The 12,615-nt window shown below is 44.7% G+C and overlaps 1 protein-coding gene across 4 annotated transcripts in view; it reads right to left on the bottom strand.

Moving 5' to 3' along the window:
- Nucleotides 1-12,615, bottom strand: part of npepps (aminopeptidase puromycin sensitive) — a 197,873-nt gene that overhangs the window by 79,634 nt on the left and 105,624 nt on the right. For all 4 annotated transcript variants that reach the window (XM_084684883.1, XM_084684885.1, XM_084684884.1 and 1 more), the window contains exon 16: nucleotides 9,138-9,272. In XM_084684883.1, the coding sequence (XP_084541009.1) occupies nucleotides 9,138-9,272 (135 nt within the window). The remainder of the gene's footprint in view (nucleotides 1-9,137; nucleotides 9,273-12,615) is intronic.

Raw genomic sequence — 12,615 nt, 5'->3', positions numbered from 1 at the left:
TTTTCTTCCATGAGCCAAGTTTCTGTTATGCTATTGCTGTGAATTTATTTTCCACGTGTTTTAGGCACTGTTTGATTTTTGAAAGGTTTGCAATAAGGCTCCTGCTGTTAAAATGTATAATTGATATTGTGCCATCCATTTTTAAGTATTTTTTGAACTGCTCAACTGTGTAGTATTCATACTAAAATTGAATTGATAGCATAATCATATGCTATAACGCAATCCAAAGAATGCCAGAAAAAACGGATGGTGCTTTAATTAAATTAGAAGGAGGGGGATGGGCTGAGGCGTTAATTTTGAGAGAAAATAATAAGCGGAGCTAGTTCAGGCATGAAACTCGGGCAGCGCGCGCCATATCACCCATCGGCGTGTTCTCAGCCCATAGGCTCAGCTTGATAGGCGGCGCTATAAAGTCGCACACATGCACGCACACGCGTCCCCCTTGTGTTCTGCGCTGCTGCCATTGCTGGTCGCGCCCCGTTCTCTGTGTTGTGTTGGCCTGTCTGTCGTTCGCATTTCCTTGTCCGTCTCTTCGGTCCCGGACGCTGTGTGCGTGTTTTGGGGATCCGAACGAAGGTTTCGAGCTGCTTCCCTATGATTCTCCATCCGAGGAGCCCTGCACCGATGGGGTCAGTGGAATTCGGGGCGCCGAGTCAGGCGCCGTTCCCGTTTGGCTTTGTCGGCCAACAAGGACTGTTCGTTGTACAACATGGGGTTCTGCCACTTTAGGAGCTGTTTGCTCCTCGAGTGCGGCGAGGCCGTTCCATCCGCTCCCCTGCATGCTGCCCGGGGAAGGCTCCGGTGAAGGGGGGCTCCGTTTCCCGTGCTGCTGTTGTGTTGTCCAAAAGGGGGCTTGCGTTCAGGAGCCAACCACGAGCACTTGCGGCATATCTGGCATATCCGAGGAGCGACATTTGCAGGTACCATCGTGAATCACGTTCAGGTTTTCTCGGTGCACAGACCTGTTGGACAGGCGTCTGATCGAGTGCGGGGTGTAGGGTTGTATATATTGTGCAAGGACAATGCAATGTGCACGCTTCTCAGTTTACAATAATAGGGGCATTAATGCTTTGCTGCACAAGCCCGCATTCGAAGAAGCAGCCAGAGTTCTCTAGGTAGCTGCTAGCCATTAGTAGTGTTGCTGTTACTAAGCCGCCCTGTTTGTCACTGCTTGACCGAGCCGAACAGAAGTGCTTGCTATATTTGCGCCGTTTAAATTGATTGTTACAATCGTGGAGCAGATCCAATCTACTCGCTCGCGTTTGATGACGTTCTTTCGATTCCGTGCAGCGGTATTATGAATACAGCGGAAGCACTGGAGTACATCGTCCTAGTGACATTTTAAGTAGCCTAACAATGGAGATGGCAAACTTTGTCGGTTAATAGCAGTAATAGTTTACTAGGATGCGTCCTGTAAAGGAATGAATACACAATGCTAATCCTGCTGCAATTCCATATACTACTAGTTATGTCTCACTTATTAGAGACGCATATAAAGTCCCATGACATGCTGTTTTGGATGCTTTATGCAGGCCAGCGGTCCCCTAATATTGTAGCCTATCTGTAAGTTGTCTTGTGACATCCTAAGAGGAACATGTTCAATTGGGAGCATTGAGCTGCGTTTTCTCAAGGCAGAGAAGAATACCCTGGCCCGGTTACACCTGTAGATATACCAATGTGTACTGACAATGCTGAACGTGTGTCTGATGTAATCGATGTGTCAGAAAATGAGTAATGATAATGATGAACCGAGAAGCTTGTGAGACGGTCCGCATGAAGCCAGCTATACTGATTGCAATAGGTACCTGCATGCTGCAGGTACCCTGCAGGGACGCTTGCCCGATCTGTGATTGAGCACGTCCGCGCTGGACGTTGTGGAAGCGCAAAACTCATGAGCGCTTGAGAACAGAGACCGGGACCGTGTCGGGCGATGCTTGCAGCCGGTACACAATAGAGTTTGGATAACGCTCTGCGACTATCTACTCTAGGCCGAGCATGGCGCTCAAGAAGAAACCGAGCAGGCGCTCAAGAAGAAAAACCGAGCAGGCGCTCAAGAAGAAGCCGAGCAGGCGCTCAAGAAGGAGCCGAGCAGGCGCTCAAGAAGAAGCCGAGCAGGCGCTCAAGAAGAAGCCGAGCAGGCCTCCAAGCTGAGCAGGCGCTCAGGAAACCGAGCAGGCGCTCGAGAAGGCCTCATAGCTGAGCAGGCGCTCCAGATGGTGAGCAGGCGCTCGAGAAGGCCTCCAAGCTGAGCAGGCGCTCGGGAGCTGAGCAGGCGCTCAGGGAGCTCAGCAGGCGTTCAGGGAGCTCAGGAGGCGCTCAGGAAGCCGAGCAGGCACTCAGGAAACTGAGCAGGCGCTCGAGAAAGCGCTCAAGCTGAGCAGGCCTCCAAGCTGAGCAGGCGCTCAGGAAACCGAGTAGGCGCTCGAGAAGGCGCTCAAGCTGAGCAGGCGCTCAGGAAACCGAGCAGGCGCTCGAGAAGGCGCTCAAGCTGAGCAGGCGTTCTGGAAACCGAGCAGGCGCTCAGGAAACAGAGCAGGCGCTCAGGAAACAGAGCAGGCGCTCAGGAAACAGAGCAGGCGCTCAGGAAACAGAGCAGGCGCTCAGGAAACAGAGCAGGCGCTCAGGAAACCGAGAAGGCGCTCAAGAAACCGAGCAGGCACTCAGGAAACCGAGCAGGCGCACGAGAAGCCGAGCAGGCGCTCGAGAAGCCGAGCAGGCGCTCGAGAAGCTGAGCAGGCGCTCAGGCTGAGCAGGCGCTCAGGCTGAGCAGGCGCTCAGGCTGAGCAGGAGCTCGAGAAGCTGAGCATGCGCTCAGGCTGAGCAGGTGCTCGAGAGGCTGAGCAGGTGCTCGAGAAGGAGCCGAGCAGGAGCTCGAGAAGGAGCCGAGCAGGAGCTCGAGAAGGAGCCGAGCAGGAGCTCGAGAAGGAGCCGAGCAGGAGCTCGAGAAGGAGCCGAGCAGGAGCTCGAGAAGAAGCCGAGCAGGAGCTCGAGAAGAAGCCGAGCAGGAGCTCGAGAAGAAGCTGAGCATGCGCTCAGGCTGAGCAGGTGCTCGAGAAGCTGAGCAGGAGCTCGAGAAGGAGCCGAGCAGGAGCTCGAGAAGGAGCCGAGCAGGAGCTCGAGAAGTAGCCGAGAAGGAGCTCGAGAAGAAGCCGAGCAGGCGCTCGAGAAGACGCCGAGCAGGCGCTCAAGAAGAAGCCGAGCAGGCCTCCAAGCTGAGCAGGCGTTCAGGGAGCTCAGCAGGCGTTCAGGGAGCTCAGCAGGCGCTCAGGAAGCCGAGCAGGCGCTCAGGAAACCGAGCAGGCGCTCGAGAAGGCGCTCAAGCTGAGCAGGCCTCCAAGCTGAGCAGGCGCTCAGGAAACCGAGCAGGCACTCGAGAAGGCGCTCAAGCTGAGCAGGCCTCCAAGCTGAGCAGGCGCTCAGGAAACCGACCAGGGACAACGACATCACCAACCCTGCAATATGAATTATTATTTTGATGTAATCTCTTCCGAGTCGGTGATCGCGCCGGCAGGTCGGCTTTCGGACCACGCAGAATGTAAACAAAGACACTCAGAGGGTTACCATCGATTTCATGCAGAAGTGCAGACCTGAAGCTACATTTGAGTGTTTGATTTGTGTAAATACACCAAGTAGAACTTAAGATACGATCATTTCAATTCCATGAAAAAAGTGCGTCCAAAAAATGCGCTCTTTTTTGCGTGCGTTGCATTTATTTTAATATTTTTCTTGTTTTTTGTCCGAAAATGAAACTGAGAAAAACGGGTGATTCTACTGACTCATAGCTATAGGATGCATGAGAAAACGAGAGGACAAAGAGACGTCTAAGAAAAAACTAATTCGGTTTATTATGACTAGTTTTAGAAGTATTTTTAGTAGTTTTGGGGAGATTTTGAGTAGTTAAGTTATACATTTGGACTTATTTGGGGGGAAATGGGTCGGACACGCTGTCCAACATGCCGGCAACTTGTTACTTCAACCTGAAAGCAAAAAAAAAAAAAAAAAAAAAAAAAGATGGGCAACCAAGATTTTTTTGTTTACAACGAGAGGTGAGAAAAACATGTATTGCTTTCGTTTATCTTATTATATTATTCTATTCTTCTTTACTGTAGTAAAAATGCCTCAGAACATCTTGATTTTTTTATCTTATACATTTGTTTTTTGTTTTTACTAGTGCTGTCAGTTTAACGCGTTATTAACGGCGTTAACGCAAACCCAAATTAACGGCCAATTTAACGTCAATTATTTTATCGCGCGATTAGCGCTCTTTTTGGCCTAGCAAACTTTGTAGTTTTTTTCACATGCTGTTGCAACAACTACCGACGTTAGAAAAACTACAACACCACACCGGATCTAGCTAGACCGGAAACAAAACAACAGGCACGCCAAACACTCGTTTGGCTTGCGAGCTGGCTAAAGAGTAGTAGCAGAGCCCGTTTACAGATATTAGACATTCTCTGGTAGTAGGCTAACGTTACGTTTTGAGTGGATGACGAGCGCGAGATGCCGAAATGGATGCCAATAAGATTCTGAATGGAAAGTTTGCTTTTAAAAAGTTGCCAAATGGTTCTATTGACAAGACCAGTGATCTGTGTGTTTTGTCGTTGTAAACTGAGCTATCATCGCAGCACGTCCAGTCTGAAATACCACTTGATGGCCAAGCACACAGCTGATGCGAATTCTCTGCCCCCTCGTCAAAGCCAGGCGATTGCAATGTTGTTTTCAATAAAAAAAATATTTGCACAAAGCAATCCGAACCACTTTTCTATGTTGATAAGAGCATTAAAATTTGAAAAAAGATTGGGACAAAAAGAAATCAGGGACATTTAGAATAGATAAAAATGTGCGATTAATTGTGATTAATCGCGAGTTAACAATGACATTAATGCGATTAATCGCGATTAAATATTTTAATCGTTTGACAGCACTAGTTTTTACGTTTTATTGACACACAGAGAATAAAGAGCCATTGCCACGGAGGTCAAAGAGAAAGTTAAAAATGAGCCAAGTCTGACATTTAGTGGAGAAAAAAAAGTACAGCATTTTCTTTCAGATTTTTATTATTTCATATTTTGTACAGTTATTATTGACAAATATACATGAATAACAGTGCCTATGGATATACCTGCTCTCTTTGTAAATAGCTTGATCAAACATTGGTATGATAAACATTCATTTATGTATCAAGGCCAAATCAAAGGTACTCAAACGGACAAAATAGCTCCAGACTCCATTGAGTTAAATGTAGTGTCTGAACAGGACAGGGTGTGCAGGCACGCATGATTAGTTTCTCCTCCGTTTTGAGATTCTAGATTAGAAATGTTGCCAGCCTGTTGTCAATGACCAGCGGTTGCTACTTTTTTCCAGCAAGTTCCAGTCATTCCAGTGTTGTCCTCTTACCTTCAAATTCGTTCAACCCAAACTTGAGCAACTGGTTTTCTGCTGAATTTTCACATTTTCCTGCAGCTCATCTTTCTGAAATGTTCCCCTCTTTGTTTTGCATTTTTCTTATTTTCCGCCTTCATCTTGCTCCAGGTCCTTTCAAAGATACATTTCACAGCAGTATCTTACAATAGCCAGTACTTTTGCATTTTTCTTCTCTTTTCTGTACTTTACTGCCTTCATCTTGCTGCAGGTCCTTTCTAACATACATTTCAGGCCTTTTGAAACTCCAGCAAATTTTGCTAAATGTTCACATTTTTATGCATTGTTTCTCTTCTTTCTGATTTTTTTCACTTTGTTTAGCATTTTTCTTTTTTTCTGTAGTTTTATGCCTTTATCTCGGTGCAGGTCCTTTCTAACAAACATTTCAGGCCTTTTGAAACCTGAGCAAATGACTTTCTCCAAAATTTTCAAATTCTTCTGAATCATTTCTCTTTTTGCATTATTCTTCTCTTTTTTGTAGTTTTATGCCTTTGTCCAGACCCTATTTAAAATACCTTTCGGGTGCTTTCAAGCTTCAGCTTATAACTTTCTACAAAATGTTCAGCTTTTTTAGCATGGTCAGCTATCCCCATTCAGGTTTTCAGCATTCTCACTGCTGTTTCGCAGGAACAGCCTTTTCTAGTTATTATCTACTTTTTGCCCCCCTAAAACTTTGTCAACATAGACAACCTAGGTGTCAAATGTTTCGTCTAGGAAGCGATTGAGTTGCTTGTATTTGGATTTACGTTCCGTTGCACAGTTTAGGAGGTTACAACGTTTTTGTGGCGACAAAGTGCCTTTTGTCGACGAAGGGTAATCTGTGCAAGCTACGTCACCACGTCAACACACGTTAGCAACGACGCATGGATACAACGTGACAGAGACTTTCTAGCTCGCAAATTGGAGCTTGGATTACAAGTGAAAAATACCACCCCCAAAAAATCATAACCATTTGGCTTTTTAGAGAAAGCGATTTCGAGTGGAACTGCAATCTCGCATTTTTGATTTAGGTCGTGACAGTCTTTGAAATTTGAGCGAGTGCAGGTCGCCAGTGAGACCACCTCGTCTATTAGGCGGCAGCCAAGCTAGAAAGCCTCATAGTAGTATTTTTTGTAGCTAATTTTATAGTTCAATTTTACACAAAAAAACTGAAAGAGGGAAATGTTATGACGATATGACTATTGTGAAAACAGCCAGGTGGTGAGATTTTAATATAGATTGCTGTAAAAACGTTGATTTGTTTGCTACGTGAGAGCTTGTCATCCTCCGTTGACGATTGCGGCAGCAACAACAGTGTTGTCAACTGTCGATCTGCGTGTGGTGAGAATTTTCTTAATTTCGTACCAGGGTCAATTCTACATCTAAATGAACAGCAGTGTTTTAAAGATATGGCGATTGCGAAGACAGCCAGCGGGTCAGCATAGTTTGTTATTTGTGTAAAACTTTGAATTTGAGTGAGACTGCGTCTTGTTTTGACGTTAGCCACAGAGTCACAGACTCGGCTCGCCCACTGGCAGTGTAGTAGGCTACAGTACTGTTTTCAATGCCACAGCTATAGCTAAACTTTATTATGTCTTATTACACGGCTGTTCTGAATGCTGTAGAATGCTCCATTCTCTTGAATGGGGCTTCCCAACGTTCTGCGGTGAACAATTTTCTCATATTTGACCGTTGCTATGCATATATGACCGCTGTCAAGGTAAGTGGCCTTTTTGCCTCTGATTCACGTCTTTCGTAGCACTCCGCAAGTAGTCCAGTAACTTTTCAACCCCAGCGTACTCTGTTGTTTAGCGACGTCAGCTGATATGAAGCCTAAATAATGTTAAAAGTCTATTAAGTTCAACGTTTTTGGCGAACTATTTCTGTGCTGATCAACAATACGAATGGTAACAAATACATTGTAAAAAGACATACTGTGTTAAGTTATTTTTGTTGGCAAGTAGCCGTGTAATAAGTGGGATAATATATAGAACGCCGGTCATTAGCGGGAAAATAAGCCCCTTCATGGCGAAAAAAAACTGGCGAAAACTCTGCTTCGAGTTGTGCCTAACAACTCCCCTTACCTGTTCTAAAATCAGCGCAAACCACGGCCTCTTGGGGCTTATTGCTTAACTATCCCTTACAAAAGAAACGTTCTAACATCCTGCGCTTTCAAACAATCAGTGGAGTGTGGATAACAACGGCAGCTAGCTTGCCTCTAGCAAACTGCTTTTGAATTAGCCATGTCCCCATAAATTAATATCGAACTTATTTACGTTTTGGGGGGCATATTTTCAGTGTTTCAAAGGGGGTTCCTTGTTTCAAAGGGTGTTTATAATGAATTATTCAATATGAGTAGGCTAAATCACGGTGGCCCTGAAGTACAAATCACACCCCCTAATATGAGTACATCCCCCAAATGAAAACACTCCCCCCGAATACGAGTTAACTCCCCCCAAATCGGATGACTTGTTCACCTCTCCCAATACAAAAACACGCTCCCCCAAATGGAAAACTACATTACATTAACTCTGAACGGAAAGGGTAGGTACTACACTTTAGCGCTGATTGGATGCTAGTAGGCTAAGAAATTGATCGACAGAAGTAAAAAATGCAATAGCCTGACAGAGTTACGTGCACTAGGCATTTATTTGGGTATCGAAGCATGTAGCATAGGCTACGTATGCAAAAGCATAAATTGCGTGTTAAACATAGCCAAACAACTAGTCCACGTAACTCTGTCATTATCACGAACTTGATCGTTTTGGTTGAAAGGAAAGAGGAAACATTAATGTATCCAATCAGCGCTTAAGTGTAGTACCTACCCTTTCCGTTCAGAGTTAATGTCATGTGTTTTTGAGTTAATGTAATGTCGTTTTCTATTTGAGGGAGGTGTTTTTGTATTGGGGGGAGGTTAACAAGTCATCCGATTGGGGGGGAGCGTTTTCATTTGGGGGATGTACTCATATTAGGTGTGTTTTGCACTTCAGGGCCACCGTAATTTATTGACCAAATGTAGTTTAACACACAACTTGTTTAACATTGTTTAAAATAAATTACATTTTGCGGAATGATTGACGGGCTAGAAAAGAAACGTTCTAATGAAATTGTCACTGACTATCAACAAGGAAATGAATGACAGATTGACAAAGGCCAGTTAAGTTCCCGACGAAACTGGACTTTGCTGCTTGAAAGAAGCGCCATCTAGCTATCATTGTCAGTAACAAGTCCCGGTCTGAAGACTGAGATGTCATTTGACCCAATATCCAAGCTATAAGTAGGTCAAGCGCTTCTAGTGTTTTATTATAGATGTTATAAAAATGTTATGAGACAAATCTAGATTCTAATGTCCTTGATTTAACTATGAAATGCTTTGTATTGAATTACTTTAAAACACAACTTAATTGTCCCAAGTGCAAAACACCCCACCCCTTTTTATGGCTATAGTCGCAATGTTTAATGACCTACTCTTTTCAGCAACAAAGCAATTAACCCAGACCATAGCAACAAAAAAGATAATAACAATAAAAAATGATGACTACCTAGTTAATTTATCTTACTGATGGAAAGGAAATTATCAGGTAAAAGTAACCAACTTTGCTGGTTGATGTTGGATTTGACTTCAGCCATGTAATTCTTCAGTAGTCATTTAACTAGCCAAGTGGTTAAGTGTCCGCTTTTCTATACTGATTTTAGTACGCTCTGTACATTTTAATTGGAGAATATAGTAATCTCACCAGGGAGAAGAGATCATTCTGCAAACCCAGCCGGTCTACAGGGAGCAAGGTGAGGTCTCTGATACCAGGTAGCAGGCTTTCAAGCATGGATGAGCTGTACTGGATACGATAGAATCCCACTGTACCTGGATTAATCTGTAGTGAGAGTGGAGAGATTGATTAATGTAACAGAAATTCGATTCAATTCGATTTTTAAAACAGCAATAAACAAAACAAAGTGGTTCTAAAGCTACCCTCATTTTAGAGGTGTTACATTGGATTCAAGAGACACCTGCACTTTAACACTGTCTATAATGACAAACATTTGGAGGGAAGAGGAATAGAAAATCTTTGTAGTAATGTGCATGCATGTAGTTTGTACACAAGTCACTGCAATCTATTCATTTCATGACATGGGGGCAGCTTGCAAAATGAGCATTACAAGCCATGGTTAATAACTGCCATGTGATCATTAACTTCAAGAAACATAAGATACAGTGCCTTGCGAAAGTATTGGCCCCCCTTTTGCCACATTTCAGGCTTCAAACAAAGATATAATTTATTTTTATTTTTTATTTATTTTTTATCAACAAGTGTGACACAATCATCAAGTGGAACGGAAAATTTATTGGATATTTCAAACTTTTTTTACAAATCAAAAACTGAAAAATTGGGCGTGCAAAAGTATTTGGCCCCTTTACTTTCAGTGCAACAAACACTCTCCAGAAGTTCAGTGAGGATCTCTGAATGATCCAATGTTGACCTAAATGACTAATGATGATAAATAGAATCCACCTCTGTGTAATCAAGTCTCTGTATAAATGCACCTGCTCTGTGATAGTCTCAGAGGTCCGTTTAAAGCGCAGAGAGCATCATGAAGAACAAGGAACACATCAGGCACGTCCGAGATACTGTTGTGGAGAAGTTTAAAGCCGGATTTGGATACAAAAAGATTCCCCAAGCTTCAAACATCCCAAGGAGCACTGTGCAAGTGATAATATTGAAATGGAAGGAGTATCAGACCACTGCAAATCTACGAAGACCCGGCCATCCCTCTAAACTTTCAGCTCATACAAGGAGAAGACTGCTCAGAGATGCAGCCAAGAGGCCCATGATCACTCTGGATGAACTGCAAAGATCTACAGCTGAGGTGGGAGACTCTATCCATAGGACAACAATCAGTCGTATACTGCACAAATCTGGCCTTTATGGAAGAGTGGCAAGAAGAAAGACGTTTCTTAAAGATATCCATAAAAAGTGTTGTTTAAAGTAAACAAGCCACCTGGGAGACACACCAAACATGTGGAAGAAGGTGCTCTGGTCAGATGAATCCAAAATAGAACTTTTTGGCAACAATGCAAAACGTTATGTTTGGCGTAAAAGCAACACAGCTCATCACCCTGAACACACCATCCCCATTGTCAAACATGGTGGTGGCAGCATCACAGTTTGGGCCTGCTTTTCTTCAGCAAGGACAGGGAAGATGGTTAAAATTGATGGGAAGATGGATGGAGCCAAATACAGGACCATTCTGGAAGAATATTCAGGTGTTAGAATGGCCAAGTCAAAGTCCAGACCTGAATCCAATCGAGAATCTGTGGAAAGAAACTGTAAACTGCTGTTCACAAGCGCTCTCCATCCAACCTCACTGAGCTTGAGCTGTTTTGCAAGGAGGAATGGGCAAAAATTTCAGTCTCTCGATGTGCACAACAGATAGACATACCCCGAGCGACTTACAGCTGTAATCGCAGCAAAAGGTGTCGCTACAAAGTATTTAAGGGGGCCAAAGTTAAGGGGGCCAAATACTTTTGCACGCCCAATTTTTCAGTTTTTGATTTGTTAAAAAAGTTTGTTAAAAAAATATCCAATAAATTTCATTCCACTTCATGATTGTGTCCAACTTGTTGATTGTTTCAAAAAAAATTTTTTTAAATATCTTTATGTTTGAAGCCTGAAATGTGGCAAAAGGTCAAAAAGTTCAAGGGGGTCAATACTTTCGCAAGGCACTGTAATCCTTCATTTGTCCTGCAGTGGGGAAATTGCAGTTTGCATCAGCGGCAGGGTACAGAACAGCACTCAGAGTACAATTAAATATAGAAAATACAATATGAACCATATGAAGATAAGGATATAGGGTATAAAATAATATGATAATATATAAAGTAAGTGAGAGTTAAGTGTGGTGGCTGCCGCTATGAATAAGTAATGAGTGACATACAGACAAGTTTTTGCACGTAAGAAAAAAATATTGCACGTAAATATTGCACGTAATTGCGTAAATAAATATTGCACATAGAAGTGGACATGTGGGGGTGGGGTTATGGACATGGTTCAGCAGCAGTGTCAGCAGTGATCGTTGAACAATCTGACGGCAGCAGGAAGGAAGGATCTGTGGAACCTCTCCTTCACACAGCGAGGGTGAATCAGCCTATCGCTGAAGCTGCTCTCCAGAGCGGAGAGTGAGTCCTGCAGGGGGTGCGACTCGTGATCCAGCATGGATGTCAGTTTTGCCAGGAACCGTCTCTGTCGCCCACCTCCTGCACTGAGTGCAGAGGACAGCCCAGGACCTAGCTGGTCTTTTTGATGACCTTGTCCAGCTTCTTTCTTTCCCCCTCAGTGATGCCACACAGGATGGCTGATACCACCACTGAGTCATAGAAAGGCCTTAGGGGTGTCCCCTGCACTCCAAAGGACCTCAGTCTCCTCAAGAGTTAGAGCCTGCTCTAACCTTTCTTGTACAGAGCGTCAAGTGTGGTCAGTCCAGTCTGTGGTTCAGGTGAAAACCCAGGTACTTGTAAGACTCCACTTTCTCAATGTCCATTCCCTAGATGTTCACCGGTGGGGGGGGGCAGAACGGTGTCTGCGGAAATCCACCACCATCTCCTTGGTCTTCCCCGTGTTGATGAGGAGGTGGTTTGGTTGACACCAGTCTACGAAGTCCTGCGTCAGTCTTCTGTACTCGGCATCGTCGTCATCGCTGATCAGGCCGACTATGGCGGAGTCGTCAGAGAATTTGCGCAGGACGCAGCCATCTGAGTTGTGTCTGAAATCAGCAGTGTAGAGGGTAAAGAAGAAGGGCGCTAGAACCGTCCCCTGAGAGGCACCCACCCTGCAGGTCAGGAGGTCAGACACACGGTTCCTGGTTCTCACAAACTGGGGCCTATTTGTGAGGTAGTTCAGGGTCCATTCTGCCAGGGGCACATCCACACCAGCCCGCACCAGCTTGTCCCTCAGAAGCACCGGTTGAATGGTGTCGAATATGTTGGAGTCAAAGAACATGATCCTTACAGCGCTGCCAGGCTTCTCCAGGTGAGTTAGGGCACAATGTAGCAGGAAGATCACAGTTTCCTCCACTCTGATTCCAGGTCGGTAGGCAAACTGCAGTGGATCCATTTCTGAGCTCACCTCAGAGCGGAGGTGGCCCAGGATCAGTCTCTCCAGTGTCTTCATCATGTGTGACATGAGCCACCGTCCTGAAGCTGCTGATGTCCTTAGCGCC

Source organism: Hypomesus nipponensis, chromosome 21, assembly GCF_054491055.1.
Source record: "Hypomesus nipponensis isolate SF chromosome 21, ASM5449105v1, whole genome shotgun sequence".
NCBI lineage: Eukaryota > Metazoa > Chordata > Actinopteri > Osmeriformes > Osmeridae > Hypomesus > Hypomesus nipponensis.
The sequence above is the reverse complement of the archived record's forward strand: the minus strand, read 5'-3'. Positions and strand labels throughout refer to the sequence as shown.